This window comes from Oryzias latipes, chromosome 13 (assembly GCF_053564925.1).
Source record: "Oryzias latipes strain Hd-rR chromosome 13, Olatipes_Hd-rR_3.1".
Taxonomy (NCBI): Eukaryota; Metazoa; Chordata; class Actinopteri; order Beloniformes; family Adrianichthyidae; genus Oryzias; species Oryzias latipes.
The window spans coordinates 1,687,087-1,708,682 of record NC_136249.1 but is presented as its reverse complement, the minus strand read 5'-3'; the positions used below and the strand labels follow the sequence as shown (position 1 = coordinate 1,708,682).

General features: G+C 43.3%; 1 protein-coding gene and 1 non-coding gene across 2 annotated transcripts; one reads left to right on the top strand and one right to left on the bottom strand.

Moving 5' to 3' along the window:
* On the top strand, window positions 1–84 carry trnal-uag (transfer RNA leucine (anticodon UAG)). The gene has a single exon. It is a non-coding gene; the product is annotated as a tRNA-Leu (tRNA).
* Window positions 85–464: 380 nt separating this feature from the next.
* Window positions 465–20,902, bottom strand: bace1 (beta-secretase 1). Its single transcript, XM_023961451.2, has 9 exons — window positions 20,023–20,902; window positions 7,135–7,223; window positions 6,825–7,041; window positions 4,080–4,217; window positions 3,873–4,007; window positions 3,679–3,780; window positions 3,436–3,585; window positions 2,358–2,529; window positions 465–1,801 (listed from the first exon to the last, which is right to left on the bottom strand). The coding sequence occupies exons 1-9, from the start codon at window positions 20,335–20,337 to the stop codon at window positions 1,563–1,565; spliced, it is 1,557 nt and encodes a 518-aa protein (XP_023817219.1). The 5' UTR covers window positions 20,338–20,902; the 3' UTR covers window positions 465–1,562.
* Between the last annotated feature and the right edge of the window lie 694 nt (window positions 20,903–21,596).

The window sequence follows — 21,596 nt, the reverse complement described above, 5'->3', positions numbered from 1 at the left end:
GTAAGGATGGCTGAGTGGTCTAAGGCGCTGCGCTTAGGTTGCAGTCTCCTCCGGAGGGCGTGGGTTCAAACCCCACTCCTGACAAAAAGATACAGTGGCTTGTGTTAGGAACGATAAATGACATATGATCTTTGCCACATAAAGAGTTGTTGTCACAATTATAAAATATATATGCTCAAGGCCACCATGTTATTAATAGATATTGTTCATATTATGGAGGGAAAAATGTGAAAACAAAATAAAGCACAGACAAACACATCAGTATGAATGAAGCTCTTCAAAAAAACACTCAGTTTCAATGCTCCAATACTATGATTTAGTGATACATAAGTCAGAAACAGGTGTTCAAAGTCAGTTAAAGTCTAAAACCCAATTTAAAACTAAAATGAAGTTATTTTCTAATGTTTATTTCAAAAACCAATATTTTCTGTTTAACTAGAATACGATAAACAACAACATCATAGTTACAATAAGCCTTTTTATTGGTTCCTCTGGGCTGCCAGTATCTGACAGATAAATATCAGACTTGATCTATTTACAGCTTTTTCAGAGACGACACAAACTGTCCCTCACAGACATATATATTTGTTATTTAGTATATAACATATTTGGGGCTGCTTTCCTCATCTAAGTGTTAAAAGGTGTGAAGGGTTAGTGCCAGTGAAAAAAAAGCCCTATTTAGTCATCAAAGCCCATAAAACCAGTTCAGCAGTCGCTTGCAAAGATATATGTGTTCTGTGAATGTGCAAAGAGAACATTAGGAATGCACATGGTTTATATACAACAGGTAAAGTTCTGCTTTCAGCTGACTGTGGCATAAACAGAGCATTCTGCAGGATCCATCTGAATGCCTCACAGTCGGAAGTCTTTCCTGGCGTGTGCAGGGATACGTTGGTATATAGATTTTGATTAACTTTTGGACTTAGCCTCAAAACCTTCTGCTCTTGGGTTACAGTGAAGTACAGCTGTGCACATACAGGCATGCTTGAGCTACTTGTTTCACTCACTCGAAAGCTGCAAACAGAAGACACAACCACGTTCACATGTTCAAACATAACAACATAATAAGGACTCTATTGTTTCCATATCTGGGTTACTTGTGTCTTCGTTAGGCCAGGTGAACATCCATGTTCTGCCATCAACTCCACATCCTGCTGCCCAGGATTCTGCATACCGATGTCCCAAAGTCCAGTGAAGCTGTTAGACATGACATGACTGCATGAAGATCACTCCCAACTCTCTGGGTTTCTCAAAACAACAGCACTTCAGGGATTCACTTACACTGATAAAATGCAAAAAAACAACAATGTTTTTTTCCTTTTAGCTCACGTTTAGCCAAGCTGATCTGCATAGGTAGCTGAAAACAGGCAAGGAGGATGCTGACCGCTGCACCTTGTGTTGTGCTAGTGTCGAGTTCATTATGACTCTCCTCACAAACAACTTCAGGTCAGCCGGGGTCACTCTGTACGCCATTCACTGTTTCTATCACGTGTGTCAAGAATCCCCTCCATTCCCTTTAGACACAACCCAGCTCAGCATAGGTTTCATGTGAGTCCATCCCTTCATTTGAGGAGTGATATGTCGTCAGCGAAGTCCCTGTGTGGGTGGAGGCAGCGGGCGAAGCGCCACTGGCACACCATCAGACAGAGCGGCAGCATGAACAGAGCACAGATCCCAGCCATGATGTAGGCGATGGTCATCAGAGTGGACTCGTCCGTCTGTGGGATGTTGTAGCCACAGTCTTCCAGGTCGATGCCGTGAAACGGGCCCTCCACAGAAGCGGTGCGAAACTCATCATGCACTGCCAACAGACAAATGCCATTGAATGGCTTGGAGAAGCACACACATCACAACAACACCACGAGGCTTGAACGACCACGCCAAGAAAGTGGAACATAGGAACTTTGCATCAGGAAAAGCTCCCTGCTCTGCTCCATTCTGATCATCCCCCTGCAGACAAACAGATCCATGAACGTCTTTGCTGGAATCTGGATCTAAACTGTACGACTGGATAGCTCCAATGATACTAGGTCTGGGGTGTGAGGGGCTGTAAGCTAGTGGGAGAGTGTAAACGGAGAGCTCTCAGCAATGGGTAGAGGACTGTTGGGAGGGTTACTCTGTGAAAACAGTCCCGCCCACAACTCAGAGGGGAATTTCTAATGACATAGACATATAGATGATAATTGGTGTTTCATATTTCTAATAAACTCCTGCTGCTCTGCAGAAATAATGTCCTAGAAAATGCTGCAGGTTTTTGAATTTGACTAAAAACAGCATCATCATCATTAAAAGACCACTGGAAACGCTTTGATGAAAAGATGACCCGTGAGGGTCTTTGAAGGGTTGATCTTCCTCACCGTGGCAGGTGCTGACAGCGAAGCCGATCCGTTTCTTCTCGCGGTCGAACACCACGTAGAAGCCCTCCATGATGACGGCTCCCATCACTGTGCCGGTACTGGACTGGGACACGGCAAATTTGTAGCAGTCCTCCTGAGCAGAGGCCACGTCCTCGACTGGCCGCAGGTATTGCTGCAGAAACAACAGGAGGATGGCCTCCCTTTGTCATTACCACAGATCCACTCCGTTGAGTGTTTTAATAGTCAGGTCAGACGTTTTGATTCAGAAGAGCTGTGAGCTGATCTACTTTAGTCTTTTTTGTCTGTGATGTGTGATGCCTGGTTGCAATTTTATGTTTCTACTATTGTGAAACACTGTGTGATTTTATCTGAGAGAGGCGCTATAGAAATAAACATACTTACTTACTAAACTAGGTTTGTGAAGAAATGAAAAGGCCCTCTAGATATGCAGGACTCTGGTTCTGATGGGTCACCAGAACCACAGTTCTGATGGTGACCCTGCAACAGTTTTTATATTAAATATAAAAAAAATCAGGCTTAGCACAAATATAACAGAATTATTTTTAAAACGGTTCATTTATTATCCAAACGTCAACTTGACAGTTTTCTTTTGCGAAAACACTTTAATTTGGCTGCTGAGAAAGAGTTTCTAAACTTTGATGTTTTCTTTGACACAAAATCTGACCTGATTTGATTGTATTTGTTGGGAGACAATGTCCTAAAGACGTGTGTTGTTGACAGCTGTTCTCATTGCTGAACATGTTTACACCAAATTCAGTTTCTCAGAAACACAAACTTGTTGACTGACATGTTTCATCAGTGAAGTCATTTTTGGGACAGTCCACTGGGGGGCAGTCACAATTTAAAATGAAAGTTTTATGTTTTTATTCTAAACTTGTCCGGTCCAACAGCTGGGCAGACAGATGAGAACTGAAAGCCTCTTGCGCTGGACTTTAACAACAGGGCATGCTAAATAACCCAATTGTTTGTTTGGTTTTAGTCCTGAGTGATTTCATTAAAAGCCTGTGGTTTTGAAATGGAAGCCGCATTAAGCTTAGGAACGCTCTGTTGAACTTACCTGCGGCAGGATGGATATTCTGAAGGACTGGTTGCGGTTTTCACTCATCAAGTACAGGGAGATGACTGGAAAGATGTGCCAGGGCGTAGTGCCGGCCTGCCAACACACCAGCTGCTCCCCCAACCAGAACCCGGAGGGAAACTGCTCTGTCTGGAAAGCAAGGTCAGAGGAATGCTGTTGGTTTCTCCCAGCTCCTCATTTCGTGTCAGACTCGTGTTAGAGCCATTGAATGTGTTTCCTCACCGAAGAGGCTGCCTCAATAGCTTTGACTGCAGCCTGGAAGACTTTCCTTGGTAGGCGTAGGTTGGTGGTGCCGCTGTCCACAATGCTCTTGTCATAGTTGTACTGCAAGAGATGGACGGTCGAGGAGTGACAAATTCCATGTTCCCTACATGAAACACCAAATCATGACTCATTTTTGCTGCACTATATCTTACCTCTTTACAGTCCATGTTGAGGTCCTGTCCATTCACTTCAATGCGCACGATAATAACCTCATAATACCACTCCCTGCGGATCGGAGTGTACCAAATCTCTCCCACATAAAGCGAGGAGTCTACTCCTCCGATGATCTAACGAGAAGAAGAGGTATTATATAAAGAATTAATATGAGACATATTTCAAAACGTAGGGGATTGTGCTACCATGCTGCCTCCCACTGTGGAGCTGCCCGAGGAGTAGTTCTGGGTGTAACCGGCACCGCACAGCTGGAGCGAGAAAAGGTTGGGGACTGAAGTCTGGCGGACCAAAGAGTCAAAGAAAGGCTCCAGCGTCTCATCCGGCTGGAAGACAAGAGAAATGGATCCCAAAAGTCAAGCATGGCTGAAAATATTTATGACTGTCTGAGGGAAGTGAATACGAGCTTAAAACATCCATACTTGTTGTACAAAACGTAGTGGTTACTTTGCGGGTTAGTAACACTATCTATCCATCCATCCATCCACCATTCATCCACCCACCCATCATCCATCCATCCATCCATTTTATCTCCAAGCCATGAATCCTGTCTATGTAATCAGACGGGCTATTTTTCATTGTTCACGACAGCCAAAAATGCTGACAAAGCATAAACAAACTGTTATAAATCTGCAAATATTTATGAATATACATTGGAATTGTATGGGGGTGTGCTGGGGCATAAAATTTAAATAAAACCAAATAGGTGTTTGCACATGACAACTGTGTGTTGGATGTTTGCATGTGTGTATGTTTCTATGTGTATATTTATCTATATGTGCAGTTTATATGTCTGAAATAAAATATAATCATCATCGTAGTCGTTCTTTTTTAAAGTCATTCACGTGGAACAAAGCCGTGTTTCATTAGAATTATTTAAAAAAGGAACCAATATTACAATACAGTGTTATTTTTGTTGGTCGGACAATTTTAGAGCAAGTTAACCCTTTAAGACGTCGTCGGTGACCCCTAAATAACCTAAATAACATGATCTTTGACCTACCAGAACTCTTCAGGCTGGATTTCTCCGCACGCTGATCGTGTTAAGACTTCACTACTATAAAGTGTTGCACATCAGAGCAAGACTCTTTCTCTGCTTCAGAGTTATGGTGGTCTAAAGAATGTTAACTAAATGTTAATGTTAGCTAAAGCTCTGGTGTTTGACTATGATTATGCCATTTGAGCAGAAATCCAAAAACCTTTGGGTCATAGTTTCTGCAGAGCAGCAGGAGTTCATCAGAAATTTACCTCTGAGTTTATCATGCCTTTCTTTACACTCTCTCCTTCTAGCTTACAGCCCCTCACAGCGCCAACCTAACATTAGCAGTGCAATAAAAATAGATAGCAGTATCATAGCTATCCATCCGTCCAGTTCTGATCCACATTCCAGCTCAGACCAGGAAAACACAGACCTTCATGGATCTGTGTGTCTGTCAGAGGATGATCAGAATGGAGCAGAGCAGGGAGACTGAGGACTGCTGACTATAGTTTGGCTGTCAACTACAAGCTTTTTCAAACTGCATTTGTCCTGCTCCTGGTTCAGAAGAATTTGAATAATGAAATACTCTGAAATGCAATTTTAATATGACTGTTCTTTATACGTGTCCTCCATCATCAGAGAAATGCTACAAAAACATGTTAAAAACACCTAAATCACCGTTTTCATTGGAGTGGGTCACTAAAGAGTCTATATCACGCAAAATAAACCTGATGAGCTTATAAGTGTGTTATAATGTTAATTCCTCATAAAAAAACAACCCATTCATGCATTTCTGAGTATTCCTCTCAAAACCTGTTCTGTGAGCTCCAGCTCCTCCCAATCCACCTCCACAGGGTCAGTGTGCTTTGCTTGGACCAACAACAAACCACTTTGACGAGTTTCAGACTCAAGCAGCTGCTCTGAGGCGCTAAACCCAACAGCCAAGTATATTCATTTTTCCAATTTTAATGGATAGATTTTCTTTGAATTTAAAAACAATTGAGTTTTTGTCATTGTTGTCATGATTGCAGCTGCCAGCTGCACCCCCCCCCTCCACCCTCTGTGTTCTCACCAGGCTTCTCAGCTGTTTACTATTTTCAGTTAGTGTGTTTAGTTATTTAAGGTTCTGTCTTTGTGGTTCTGTTGTCACAGTGTCCTGTTTAGTCCTGTCAGTTCTCCCTTGTTTTGGTCCCACTTGTGTGGAGTATTTTGGTTATTAAACCTTTTGGCTTCCAAACTCCTTGGATTCGAGTCCTTCCTGCTCCTGGGTCCTTTCTGGTTACGAACCGTAACATTTGTCTCCTGGGTTGTAACTCTATATGTAGAAAATTGTAGCAAAAGGGGTTAGTTTTAGTGTAAGATATTGCAGGTTTCTCTACTGGAAACTCAATATTTTCTGCTTTATTTTATTTTTTTATTTTATTTTTAAAAGAGTTAGAAAAGGAAAAAGAGCTTTTCAAAGCTACACAAATTGTTTTTTCAACTTTTTTGAAATGACATAAAATGTGACAATCCCAGTAATGAAGGGGCCTTGAGGTGATCTAAAACTTTTTGGCATAAAAACTTAAAATAGAATTTTTTCACTAACATAGTTTATTAGTAAGCAGTTTATTGTCAGTTTATTAGTTTGAGCAGGTTGTCCAATGATTGAAGGATTGGCGGTTCGATCCCCGCCCCAGTCATCTGTCGTTGAGTCCTTGAGCAAGACACTTCAGCCTCCATGCCTCCAGTGCGGCTCCACTGGTGTGGGAATGTCTCAGTGATGGTCAGAGGCGCAAACCGGCAGCCACGCCTCTGTCAGTCTGCCCCAGGGCAGCTGTGGCTACAACAGTAGTTACCAAGTATGAATGAATAATGGACACATTGGAAGAACTTTGAGTGTCTGCAAAAGCAGATAAATCCAATCCATTCTTATTATTGATCAAATATCCAAAGATAGAGGGCATGGACCTACCCGGGCAATGTCAGCATAGGCCAGGCCCAGGATCCCCTCCCAGTTTGAGCCATTGATGAAGAAGCGCTCTGACTGGGTGATGGCAGCGATGTTGGCCCGCAGCGTGGCGTTGGGTCCGTGTGGCACAGAGACCAAGTCGGTACCAAGCTCACCTTCCCAGCGGCCTTGAGTGTAAGGAACGTACACATTTCGGCCCATGTCACGGTAGGAACTGGAGCTGTGAAAGAACAAGAGGGGGTGAACGTCACATTCCTCGATGAGCTTTTCTTTCCAGTTTGGCCGTGCGTTCGAGGACATTGCCTGCACTCACAGAGAGCGATGGTAGTATCTGCGCAGGAACGGGTGAGCAGCTGCCCCAACTGCAAAGTTACTGCTTCCTGTGTCCACTAGAATGTTTAACTGAAATGAGAAGAAGCAAAAGATACATCACTGTGTGCTGAACAGAAACAACATGGCTGCTTTGGAATACTTAAAGATCCACTTCAATTGTGTTTTGGTGTTTATTGTGGCATTTCGCTCATGGTGGCAGACATACATTAAGAAAATTAAGACTAAAATAGGATTTCTAAGTATTTTTAATCAAGTTGTTATGAATCAGGAGCTGTTGGAAAAAGATTGTAATTGTGGCGCAGAAAATACAATCTCCACCAGCCCCCTGCTCTGCCCCGTTGGCTCCACTTTTAGAAAACTAGATCCATGAACGTCTTTGTTTTCCTGGTCTGAGCTGGAATCTGGATCAGAACTGGACGGATGGATAGATCTGCCGGGTTTGTTGCACCGGTAATGTTAGCTTGGGGGTGAGAGGGGCTGTAAGCCAACAAGAGAGAATGTAAACAGATGGGTGACGGGAAGTGGAGGCAGGCTTACTCCACAGCAACAGTCCCGCCAAATTTCCGTTGAACTCCTCCCGCTCTGCAGAAACTATGTCCTAGAAAAGCTAAACAGGTTTTTTTTTTATTTTGGCTCAAAATGGCAAAATCATAAATAAAAGACACTGGGAACACTTTTACAACACAATAAAAGATGAATGGAGTGGGACTTTCAATATATCAAATTCTTACACGTGTGTAAACACGTCTATACGTTGGTTGATCTGAATTTCAGACATGGTCTGTATCAGTTTCTAGCCTCTGGCAGTGCCATACCTCCCTTTAACCTTAATGTCCTTGTCCCTCGTCCTTCTCCTATGTCTGCATCTCTGTGTGAGTATCATATTTTCCAGTAAATCTGTGAATGGAGCACACAGCCATCAATGGGAAAGCAAAGGTGTCCGGTGTGCACCTCTCAAACTCTACGCCGTTAAATGAGATTGGTAACATGCGACGGGCAGATTCAAAGAGGCTCAGGACATTAGCTGCTAGGATGGACGCACAGAGACAGACAGACAGACAGACAGACAGGCAGGCAGGCAGGCAGGCAGGCAGGCAGCCAGCCACTGAGCCAAAGCAAGCTGTTCAATAATGGATTGTCTCTTAAAATACCCACACAAGTGCTACTGTCTCAAGGGCCAAGCTTGTCAGCTCAGGATAAATCCTGACTTTGGTGTTCACACCAATTTGTTTCTCTAACACACACACTGCCTGCTTTGAAGGCTCAATCTGATCAAAATTGTGTTTCTGCTGTTTTTAACAGGTTCTTGTAGCAGTTTTTGGTTGGTTAATATATTTTTTGTATTTTCCACACAAAAAAGGACAAACAATGACCACCACCCTCCCTCCCCCCTTTCTGCTGTTAACAATTATACCAATTATAATTACAGCCTAGCATATATACTATACATACAGTATATATGTATAGACAATAAATAGCTGTCCTGTTCCTGTTCCGGGAATAAACTGGCTAGTGAAGCGGGAATTTCCCGCTTTCCCAGCGGCAGAAACCGGAATCCCTCCACTGCCTGCTAGGGCATTTTGGTTATTTTGTTTCATCGTTATCTTAATATGAGATATTTTGTCATGTCATGATATTTTTAATGAACATGGACATTTTACATTTATGTGGGACATCTGATGCTCTTTTTTTCCCCACCACTTCCAGGTCCGGTACGTTGTTTACACCAGAGGATCTCAAAGTGCAGCCTGGGGGCCGATGGCGGCCCGCGGGAAGATTTTTTTGTGGCCCTCAATAAAAGAGATCCAGAGCAGGTTCCTTTGAGGAAAAGGTTGTGTTGGTGAGGAGAAAAGGCGTTTTCTAGCTAGGTGGTCAAATGCTTGCTGTGTCGTACCTCATGGATAAAGTCCTGTGTCTGATTTACAAGCAGGTAAATGCATCGCTTAAAGAAACCAATATAAATCATCATTATGTAACAAATCATAAAATCTATGACAAATTTACCGGTGAGGAGCGCAGCAATAAGCTCCAACAACTACAACCAGGCTGTGCTGCACAGCAGATAATGTTCACTAAAATGTCTAAATCCAGTGAAGCTGTGACTGAAGCTAGTAGCTACGTTGTAGCTTTGGAAACGCTCCAGCAAAGCAAGTCCTTCAGTGACGGGTAGTTTGTAAAAGAATGGATGCTGAAAGGAGCTGACATTGTTTGTCCAGAGCAAAGGATACAAATAGATACGAGTAGAAGATCTGAGCAGCAACCTCTGGACAAACATCTGGAGGGCCTGGTTAACTGGACAAATGACACTTGGTCATTAAAGTTAGTAAAAACTACTTTTTCTCTTTATCCACTTTTTCACCAAAATTGGCCCCCAGTCTAATGTTGAGTTCTTAATTTGGCCCTCCGCTATAAAAACTTTGTGAACCCCTGGTTTACACAATCAGCTGTTGTCACCTGACAACATAAAAATGGCAGCTGGTATAATCTGTGTTTTTTATTTAACAGGTTTATGGTATTAAGATAATATCCATTTCAGGGAATCAATAACATTCTAAAGTTTAATTATGTTTTAGTTTAATAAATGCGGTATAAAGCGCATGCTCACTCTGTTGAATCGAAGTTTTGGGACTCGGTGTATGCGCCTGTGATGTATTTTTGACAGTTTGTTAACAGGGGAAATTTCGTATTCAAGTCAAGCAAGAGTCGTATTCAAAACAGACGTGTCAAACGTAAAACAAAATTTTTTATTCATATTTTTGCAAAGTTGTGCACAAATGATTAATTTCTCTTAATTTATTCATTTCAATTTCAGATTAATTTCTGTTAATTATTCACGTTTCTTCTTTAGAGTTCCTCAGCCCATACCTCCATACCTGTTACGACCCCGGGTCTGGCCTGCAGGTTTTTGTTGTTTTGGATGCGTGTGTGCATTTTGAGTTTCAGCTCCTGCAGAGGAACAGCTCCTCCACTGCTACTGGTTACATCTGTCACATGTAGGATCCATTTGTGGAAGCATTTCAGCCAGTTTGGATGTATGGAGGTGTGCACAGTAAACTATTTTAAGTGTATAAGACAATGCCCCGCACACACTGAAGATGAGTTCATCTTTGTCATGACTTTGTCCTGATCTTTTATAGTGATTTGGGGATAATTTCCTAAGATGTTTTGACGGTTTGCATGGAGAGAGACATGTTTGGAAACATGCTAAACATTTTCTTGATGGACATCTTTTGATTTGGATCAAACGTAAGGATGTCATCCAAAAAGTGGAGGTCATAATAAAATGACGCACATATAAATGTCTAAAAAAGTGTCCTGCTGGCAGATTATACAGATATGACAATTGTTGCAAAGATGCAAATTGTTTTTCCGTAATTAAATCATTGGAGCCCTTCAGACCTGCTTGGTGTCATCTTTGAAAAGTGGCATCTGACACAGAGGGTGGAAAAGAAGGATTTGATGCAATTGGGGTAAACAGACCTATTCCCAAATACCTAGTGTTTCTTTAATTGATGAATTATTCCCCTCAGACATTTAGGGCCCCTTGGTGGGGAGGGTGATGGGACATCACTGTGAGTAATCAAGAGATGTCCCCTCAGTGCCCTACCTGGCAATTTTAACTGCACCCCCTTGGTAGACACACCCTTCACCCCTCAAAATATACATTCCAACATAAACACACACACCCTCACAGACACACACACACACACACACACATTTCACAAGGAAGGTGGGACCTTGGACCATCTGTCCCCTACCCCATCCCTGGTAGGGGGTACAGGACCCTTGGCAACGGAGGCCGTGTCCCCTGGGTTCTGGCTTCCTGGGCCGGGCGGCCCTCTCTCCACGCAGGGAGGGGGCTCCCTGAGCTTTCTGGCAAGGCCAGAAGCCGGGGATCACATCATACCTCAGCCAGGGGAGTCCGTGTCCCTGTGGTGTGGGTTTTGGTCCTTGCCCCCGGGTGCTGGACATCCCCAAATTTCCAACTGTGGCCGAGCCTGGTCGGGCCATGTTTACAACACCCCTCGTGGGCCCCCCTTTTCCCCGGGGTGTCCCCTCCTGGGCGGAGCCGGCTGGCCCCTGCCTTGCTCCTTTCTGGACCAACTGTGGGCCGGGTGGGTGGCTGCCTGGAGCGCGGAGCGGGTCTCCCTTGGGGGGTCCTGGCTCGTACCTGGGGTCGGGGCGGGGGGATGCCCAGAACTCCTGGGTGGTGATGGGGCCATGCCTCCCTGTTCTCTGGCTCTGGGGGCCCCGCGGCGGCCCTGGCCTGGGTGGTGGATGTGATCGCCCGGGGGGTGGTTGTTCTCCACCTGCTGCCGTGTGGCGTTGGGGGGTTTTGGCTGCCGCTGCGGCGGGGGTCTTGGTGTGGGGGTGGCTGGGCACTCTCCCTCCTTCTTTTCACATTCCACCATCCATTTTAGAAGAACATAAACACTCACCTGAGCACAGGTGTTAGCTCACCTTTACACTAATAGTTTGCGTGATTGAATGAATGAAAGATTTCGCACTAGTTGGTTTGAAGGCATAAGTATGCGTGTGTGAACACTATCTGTTTTGTGTACATGTTGACATGTGGACATCTTTGCAGCTAACAGGTGTGTTTGTAACATGAGTGTGTGTGGACAGGCCCCGCCCCTTTGAGATTTGTATTCTATCTGTACCTTACCGTAATGATAAACATCCAGTAGCTTGTTGCTTTATGCTGCTTCATGGTTTTATACCCCCCCTCCTATTATCACCCTCCTATCCCCCCCCCCTCTCTAACATCCCTCTCTCTTCTTCCCTTCTTTCCTTTTCTGTCCGGTCCAACACAAAAGATTTTCAAATATGATTAAAATGAATAAAGTTTGGCCTCGATTACAAAAGGGGTTTATTCAGACATACCTCTGGTTTGTCTGAAGATTAATAACCCCTGTTATTAAAGTAAAATATGTCCAACACAAGAGGCCCTCAGTTCTCATCTGTCTGCCCAGCTGTTGGACAAGACAAGTTAAAAAATATTAAATTAAATAAATTTGATGAATTATTCAAATTGAGTCACGTACAACAGGATTATGAACTGTAAGGGGTTTTGATAATGGAAGTGGTGCATCCGTCACATATGACAATGTCTGAAGAAAAACTTTTTCCATATTGACCCATACAGGGCCATGGGTAGAGTGTTAAAAAAAGACATAAATTAGCACAATAACAACAAACCCACCATCTCGTTTTGTTCTCTGCAAATATTCTTTTCGGAGATGTGGCGCATTGTGGCAATTTTTCTGATGCTGGAAGACATATATTGAGAAAATTAAGATGCATTCCTGAATACCATATTTTGGGAATACAAGTCTCGTTTTTGCATAGTTTGGCCGGGGAATGCCTTATACAGTCCCTGACAAAAGTCTTGTCGCTTATCCATTTTGTAGAAACAAAAGCGTATAACCTCACTTTTGATGAATCCATTGGTTTTAGAAATGTTGCATATGAAAGCTAAAACCCTCCCAAATTATGTTCAATATACTAAAATAAAATTGCTTCACTGAAGAAAGATTGATCATTTCATGAACACAGAAAGCTCACATTTTGGCAAGACAAAAGTTTTGTCGCCTACAGAGAGTAATGTGAAAATTTAACAAATAATTTACTTCAAAAACAAAAATATGTTGCATAACATCAGTGAATTAAGTAGTGCTACTGTGAGATCCATATTTAATATCTTGTATGACTTCCATGAGCTTGAAGGACAGCATCCATGCGGTTTGACAATGATTCATACAATTTATAGATGAAGTCATCAGAAATAGCAAAGAAAGCAGTCTTCCATGCCTCCCAGAGTTCATCAAGATTCTTTGGTTTGGTCTTCCATGCTTCCTCTTTCATTCTACCCCAGACATGCTCAATGATGTTCATGTCTGGTGACTGGGCTGGCCAGTCCTGGAGCACCTTGATCTTCTTCGCCTTGAGGAACTTTGATGTAGAGATGGAAGTATGCGATGGAGCACCATCCTGCTGCAGAATTTGACCCCATTTATGGTTGGGAATGGAAGAGGTAGCTAATACTTCTTCATATTTTAGGCTATTGATATTGCCTTCCACCCTGCAAATGTTTCGCACACCCCCATACTGGATGTAACCCCTGACCAGGATTTTTCTGCCACCAAACTTAACTGTTTTCTGGGTGAATCTTGGGTCCATTCGGGCTCCAGTTGGTCTCCTGCAATATTTGCGGCGGCTGTGATGTAATTCAACTGAAGACTCATCTGAGAAATCCACCGTCTGCCACTTTTCCAGCGTCCATCCTTTTAGCAGGCTGTGGGCCTTGGCAAATGCCACACGTTTTATCAATTGCCTTTTGTTTAGTGCTGGTTTGTGGGCACTGATTGGACCATGGAGGCCATTTTCAGACAGAACTCTACAAACTGTTCTGGTTGACACAGGGACTTGAGGTGACCAGGCCTGGTGGAGCTCTGCTGCCGTGGAAAAGGGGCTGGCCTTGGATTTTCGAACCAACAAATGGTCCTCCCGAGCAGTTGTCTTGCGGGGTCTGCCGGACCTGGGCTTGTCAAAAACATCTCCAGTCTCTTCAAATCTTTTTCTTATTCTTTGTACTTGACGCTGAGACACATTGAAGGTGTCAGCCACCTCAGCATTGGATCTGGTCTACAGCTTCTTGATAATCAACGCTTTGGTCTCAGGGTGAATCTTAGGCATGTTGTCAGAGGTCAAGTTGCAGTTGATGTGAAGGCCTGGTGTGCTGGGGTTCTTTTTAGACACACCCACTAATTGATTGATCAGTAATTGATCACAGGTGAGGCTGTAATCTTTTTTTTTTTTTTAACTTGTTCTGTCCAACAGCTGAGCAAACAGATTAGAGCTGAAGGCTTTTTGTGTTGGACAGGTTTTACTATCACAAAAAGAGGTTATATAGCTTCAAGAAACTAGAGTGTAGATTTGTATAAACCCCTTTTTGTCGTATTATTTTTTATTTATTTGTTACATTTAGTGTGTGTGGGGAGGGAGAGGGGAAGAATGTGAGGGGGGGGGGGGGGGAGAGTAAAAGGAAGAAAGGTGAAAAGGTGAGGATACAAGCACTGATTTGACTAAGTTATTATTTTAGGCTGTAACATTTATACCAGATCTGCTGGAAAGACAAATATAACATCAAATGTGAAAATCTGACACTAAGATGAGCGAAAAAAATCTGTCCATCCCTACACTGTGGGTTAGGAGGAGGGATGAAGCAGACAGGGAGCAGTGTGGCAGTGTGCACGTGCACGTGGGGGTGGAGATACATGCATGCTGCCGACGTGAACCGTGTGTTCATAAAGGGAGCCAGAACCTACCCAGCCAGACCAGCCAGACCAGGAGAGGGGAGGAGAGCCCCCCAGGCCAGAAGCCCCCCCAGCATCCGGACCCAGCCCAGGTGAGGCTGTAATCTAGGATTGGGTGCATCATATTTCAAGGCGACAAAACTTTTGTCTTGCCAAAATGTGAGCTTTCTGTGTTCATGAAATGATCAATCTTTCTTCAGTGAAGCAATTTCATTTTAGTATATTGAACATAATTTGGGAGGGTTTTAGCTTTCATATGAGACATTTCTAAAACCAATGGATTCATTAAAAGTGAGGTTATACACTTTTGTTTCTACAAAATGGATAAGCGACAAGACTTTTGTCAGGGACTGTACTCAGGCGCGACTTATATGTGTTTGTCTTCTTTCAAATAAATAGGATCCTTTTTGTTATTTTCCCACTAACAACCACAAAAGAGCACTGTATGAGTGTGTATCAGTATTTGCTACTGACTGCAACCAAGAAGAAGCAGCGCCGGCCTTGATGAAGTTGTTCAAAAGTGACAGACAATAAATTTAACATCAACAGTCAACAACTGTTGTAGTCCAAAAAATATTAAAGCAAATTCTGAAAAAACATTATAGCAAAAATCTGAAAAATTTATGGCAAAGAAGACAAAGTTGACCACACCCACAACATGAGCATCCAGCAGGTCTCCCACAGACTTTGCTGCTTTGTGCCCAATATTGTCGACTGGATGGACTCCCAAACAATAATAAATAAACAGTTCATACTGGCCCTCTATTAAATACTCCAACACTTTGCTCTGCAATGTTAATGGATAAAAAAGGAGAACAAACAGACGATTTGGTGACAAACAGAAACCAAACGGATCATGTCTAATGTCAGCTCATCTTCTGGTTTTCATGAGCAGATGAGGTTAGAAAGCCCAGCCTGTTTGCAGTTCTTTGCTTTCACAGTTCTTAAAAATATTAGAACAAAAATCACGGAAAAAATTGGAAGGAAGATTACCTTTTTCATTTTTATTTTTTAATTTGAAGTGATACGCTTCCATGCTAACGCCATCATTAGACGTTTTTAAAAGTTCTCTGAGTGTTCGGCAGCGTTTGTCACCAGCCCGCTTCTCTCATGCTGCTGATGTCGAAGGACTTGGACCAATGTCTGCATTTTGCAGGTTTTTGGTGCAAAAGGAGTTTTAGGTCTTTCAGTAGCCACAGTTCATATTTCTCTATGAAAAGCCACTAGTTGTGATCGGGCAGACAGGTAGGAGTGTAAATTTCCCAGTATTTTGTACAGTTTTACCATAGCAAAGCTGAGAGCGCCATAGGCTGTAATGACGACAACTTAAACTGCTTTACGGCAGCGTAAACACTGTAAGCGTGAGGTTGAGTTTCTGCCACAATTTCATGTTAAACTATTTTTTTTGTGTTTTTTGCACCCAAAATATTAATATTTCCTGATTTTTCCAAAACTTTACAGATTTTTCACAATTTTCCAAGAACCTAGAAATTGCATTTTTCATTTTCAAAACTTTTCCAGGTTTTTCATGACCATGCAAACCCTGTAAAAGTCTAAAGTCACGTGACATGTCAAGACAGACAGATGTGGTGAACAGTATTCTGTAATTTTCCAAAATATAACTTCCTTCAGTGTCAGAAGATAAAATAAACAAAACGGAAATGATCAAAGTGAGAGTATACATTTTTTGCCCGGTACCGGTCCGTAGCCCAGGGGTTGTGGACCGCTGCTCTACACGACAATCTAGGGGGAATCAATTTCTTCTACCTGCATGTCCTTATGGCCATGAATAGTCCATTATAGAGCAATTTTGCCATTGAAATCATTATTACAATATTTAATTACACAAATGTAAAAAGAAATCATTTTTCTAAAAGTGTAAGACTTTTCATTTTCACATAAGAAGAATGAGGAAACAATATTGAACTGGGATTGGATGGTTTTGCTGGCGTTGGTTGAAAGTTTTGTTACAGTCCGATGTTTCCTAGGGAAAAACGCTATTACACCATTTACACCAGATGTAGTCTATCTGTGTGCTTCTACCTCCACTCTTATAGGTCACCTTTGTTCCTGCCTCTTCTCAAAGAACGTATTCACTAGAGCCATTTCCATCTTTTTTGCTAAACCAACCCCCATCTGTCCTTCTACGTTCCTCTCCTGGATACCAAACCTGCCCATTGCCTCCTCTTCACCTCTGTTTCCTGCACCAACATGTCCATTAAAATCTGTACCAATGACAACTCTCTCACTTCCAGTGATGCTCATCATCCCTTCATCAAGGTCCAACCAGAATGTCTCCTTCTCCTCCAGCTCACATCCTACCTGTGGGGTAAACCCACTAACAACATTAACCACCACACCTTCCATTTCTATCCTCAGACTCATCACTCTATCTGACACTCTTTATACCTCCACAACACTCCCAACAAACTCCTCCTTTAAGATAACTCCCCCTCCATTTCTCCTCCCATCTCCACCATGATAGAACAACATGAACCCTGTTCCTAAGTGTCTAGTCTTGCCACCTTTCCACCTGGTCTCCTGGGGCCTCATTTCTAAAACTTTGCGTAGGATTTGCGTCAGAAGTGGCGTACGGATGAAACATAGGACGTGCGTACGCACAGAAATATTCGGATTTATAAAACCGTGCGCACGCACATCCTACGCATCTTTCCCTTAATAAATCACAACCAATTCTAAATGCAGCGCAGCTTTTGCGGCTTCATGACACGCCCATAGTTGCCCATAAATAGTCCGTGAAACGCCCACAAATGAATATTCATTGATTGCGAAACCATGGCAAACACAGAGAGGAAATCAAAAAAAACGTAACTTCACTCAATGCGAAGTAGAAGTTATCGTTGGCGAGGTGGAAAAGAGGAGAAAAGTGTTGTTTGGAGGGCACAGTGTGGGCATTACTAATGCCAAAAAGGCACGTAAGCGGCAAACGGTGGCAGACGCCGTAAATCATGCTGTAGCCTCACAACCTCGGACCGTGGTTAAATAAAAAAGAAACGGTCGGACATCAAAGTCAGCATTTTATTTCCCTCCATTTAATTACATCTGACAAGCTACAGATGTCGGTATTAATCGACATGGAAATGAGAAATTGATCAGCGCAAATGTAATTTCTTGTTGCTTTCTGAATGGTTGAGACATACGCCATACATTGTTTTATCAAAAATAAAACAAACTAAAGGCATATGCATGAATACCATAATTCTGTAGCTTATGAAGAAATGTTTTACTATGAAAACAACTTTCCCCAACATTGACAAGAATATCAGTTTTGTACATTATTTTGTTCTGTTATCTATATTATTTATGAGGATGAATTGCACAACATGCCAATATTGCAGAACATGTTTCACTTTTCTTTCTGCAAATAAGTGTTCATTTGAATTTCTGTTGTAATTTTCATTTGATATTTTTGTTTGTTTCACTGCTGATCGATCAAACGGGTGTTGGTGTAGCTGTTAATTGTAAGACTTGCTTTGTGAAGTCTTCATGTTATTTCTGAGAGGCAGTATTGTCATTTTCACTTTCACGTGTTTCTTCCATCTGCCGACGGTGTCGCCGTTTCTCATTTCACCCGTTTTTGTGCGTACGCCTGGGTCAGAGCTTGTGTGAAGGACCGCACATTTTCCCGTCAAGTTTGCTTTTTATAAATCTCAACTATTGCGTAGAGAGTGGCGTACGCCTTCTTTTGTGCGAAACGTTTATAAATGAGGCCCCTGGACTCAGAGTATGACTACCTTCCTCCTCTGCATCATGTCAACTAACTCTCTACCTTTTCCTGTCATACTTCCAACATTCTCTAGTCTCAGTCCAACACTGATGACTTTCCTCTTCTCTCCCTTCCTGCCTGCTGTCCTCCTTCTTGGACCAACAGTGGCCCAATTTCCACCGGCACCTTGTTGCTGAACGTACTGATGGTGGTTGTTGTTAACCAGGGCCTTGACTGATCCGGTGTGGATATCATTGGTCCCATATTTTACGCCGGATGCCCTTCCAGACCCAACCCACTGTATTTATCCAGGCTTGGGACCATCACAATGACATCGTGGCTTGGGCCAGTCTTAAAATATACGCCATTTATTTATTCAAATTGTTGTTATCTGAGGTAAATTTCCATAGAAGAATTGCTGCTTTACAGAAACGGTCTTAGAAAAAACAAAGATTTTTTTAAAAGTTTTGGCTAAAAATGGCATAATCATAATAAAAGAACGCTGCAACGCTTTTACAAAAGTTAAGAATGTGATCAAAGGAGGTCTTTCTTTAAGTCAAGCAGCAGCACTTCTAGCCTGCAGGCCTGTCTTCCTCCTCGGGGAAAGAGAATTTGCTGACAACTCCGGATTGAGCTGTTTCTTCAGCACACACACACATGAACACGCACCACACTCAATAGTGCACACAAACACTAAAGGCTGCATCCTGACACCCAAGTCTTTTCCTGTCGCAATAAAATACGTCCCACTGACATTAGTGGCACAGAGCCTGAAAGGGTTGGTGTTAATTTTAGATTCTTATGGTGGAAAAATGGAAAAAGTGGAAAAAGGAAAATGTCAAAATTGTTTTATTTGTTTTTTTGGGGGGAAAGCTTTCAGAATTAAATTATTTAGGGAAAAGGTTTTTTAAAAAGCCTAAAAATGTCTGGGGTTTTTTGTTTTGTTTTTTTCGTGCATCATATTGTTAGAGTCACATTTTTTTAGGTTTTAAGCAGAATTAAAGGCTGAGCAAAAACAGACATTCACTGATGTATAAAAATGCTCCAAAAAAGATATTTTCATGAAACTGTCCGATCTAAAAACAGGCAGATGCCTCTGATTGTGTGCAGGACGTGTCAGTGACTCTCACAGGTCCTTTACTCAGCACTTCTGCTCCTTCATCCCTCTCAACATTTCTTTTGTTTCCTGAAAACTCCCCTTCTGCCACAGCCCAGCACTCCTTTCTCCTGAGCCCTTCTCATATTTTCTTCCCATCTGCCCGTTTCATCCTCTTTCAGTCTGTAAATAGCTCTTCTTTCTCGGGTGAGCTTTCATTCAATTGATCTTTGCTTTGAAAATGCAATATTGATTTGTGAAAGTTATGAATGAATTTACCTTGAAAGCTATTTATGTTATTGTTTTGGTTGAAAAAAACAGGAAAATGAATCAATATTTAATTAAATAGTGAACTTGTAAATTGATTCTGAATTTTGACAGCAGAAATCCACCTCCCTCATTTCACAGGGATTCCCTCTGTCTGCCTGTCTGTCTGCCTGTCTGCCTGTCTGTCTGTCTGTCTGTCTGTCTGTCTGTCTATCTATCTATCTGTCTGTCTGTCTGTCTATCTATCTATCTATCTGTCTGTCTGTCTGTCTGTCTGTCTGTCTGTCTGTCAGGCTCAATGGCCTCCTTCTCTCTTCTTACCCCCTGGTGCCAGCCTGTGCCCACAGCTGCACCGTCATTATTTCCTACCCCCCACTTCAAAAAGATGGGGCAAAAGACAGTGCGCGTGCACCCACATAACCATACCCATCAGAGTCACGTGACCGTGGTTTCAGCTACTACCTTCTGCGGAGGAGAGCCCACGGCCATCTCCACGTAGTAACCCTGCCCGGACTTCCCACGGAGGTTGTCAATCATGTCCACGAAGCTGATGCCACCCGGTGCCGCTCCCCTCCGCCTCCGCGCCGACGACCTGCTCCTCCCGCCGACGGCCGGCGGCAGCGGCTGGTCGCCGCCAGCGCCCTGCCGCAGTGGCACGCGGATGGCGGGCGCCAGGCCCGGGGAGCTCGGTGCGGACTCCCCGCTGCCGAGCAGCCACAAGGCCGTCCAGAAACATATTTCTACCAGCCAGGGAGGCTGGAGCGTCAACGCTTTCATTTTAAACGCCTCGGTGCTTTGAATTCTGGTCGATGTGGAGCGTTTTCGACGTGAATCTCAGGTTGACATGAAGTCTGCAGGGGCAGGCGAGGAGGATGCTAAGATGACGGCTAAAGCCATGATGGCAGCTGACCCACAATGCAGAGGGTTGAGCTCCCTTTGATCTCCCGCTCCGTGACCGGGTCAACCAGACACCGACAACGCGCCGCTCAGCGTTAAAAAGGTCACAGAAATAAAAAATGAGGTCCTCACAATTCGCCCAGCCTTATTTTTCAGTGCCACACATCATTTGAGGCAAAAGAAAAAGACACAGGTTGTCCCTCCGCGCTCCCCGCAGGGTCGCGACACTTCCTCCCGTCAAACGGCGGAAACCATCCCCGCAGAGTGGACCTGCCGCCGGCACACCACAATCCGCGTCCTTCCCCTCCAACCAGTTCATGCTGTTCTTCGCCTTTCAGTCCTTCACCTCCTCCGCCTCCTCTTCCATCTACTCCGCCGCATCCTCTGGAGGGATGATGGGAGTCAACGCTGTCAGCAGCGGTAGGCGTTTTCCGGTTAGCCCTCCACAATAAAAGCATGTGGCAAGTGGTCGTAGCAGATAAAAAAAAGCAACAACGCCACCCCGGGTACAGCGTCCGGGGAACCCAAAGCGCTGCAACATAGGCGCGCAGATTCTTGTTTAAAATTAGGCCAAGACGTGGTACCAGTTAAAAGTAATTTATTTACTAAAATGTGTTAAAAACAAGGGACTCAATCACACTGGGGAGGGAGAAATGGGAAGAAAGACCTTTTTTAGAGGAGCTGTTAAAACAATGTATGCAGGAGGAAATTGTTCTATCAAACTTCATGCTGGGACCTCTCCGGCAAGGATGCCCCATTTCCCCTTATTTATTCCTCCTCTGTACCCAGCTCCTTACCGACTAAAACTCAATTCCACTAAAAGGTATTTCAATAGAAGACCACACAGTCACTATCAGCCAACTAGCTGATGATACCACCCTGTTTCTAAAAGATCATTCGCATGTACCGTTAGCTATAAATCTGATCAATAATTTTTCTGCTGGATCTGGACTCTGCTTAAACATAAAAAAATGTGAATTATTTGCTCTTAAACACTGCGACTTCCTCTCTATCTGCAATATTCCAGTGAAAGAGTCCATCACTTACATAAGAATTAGCTTTTCTAAAGATAAAAAAGTCAGATGCCAATTACATTTTGACCCAATTATTAATAAAACACAGACAAAGCTGAACCAGTG

Bases quoted from the DNA above. Each gene is read 5' to 3' on its own strand.
- bace1 (XM_023961451.2), bottom strand. From the start codon at position 20,337: ATGAAAGCGTTGACGCTCCAGCCTCCCTGGCTGGTAGAAATATGTTTC. The intron at 7,224-20,022 runs GTAGTAGCTGAA...TTCTCATTTCAG, and splicing joins TGGGCTCTCCTCCGCAGAAG to TTAAACATTCTAGTGGACAC. The intron at 7,042-7,134 runs GTGAGTGCAGGC...GTTCTTTCACAG, and splicing joins AGATACTACCATCGCTCTCT to CTCCAGTTCCTACCGTGACA.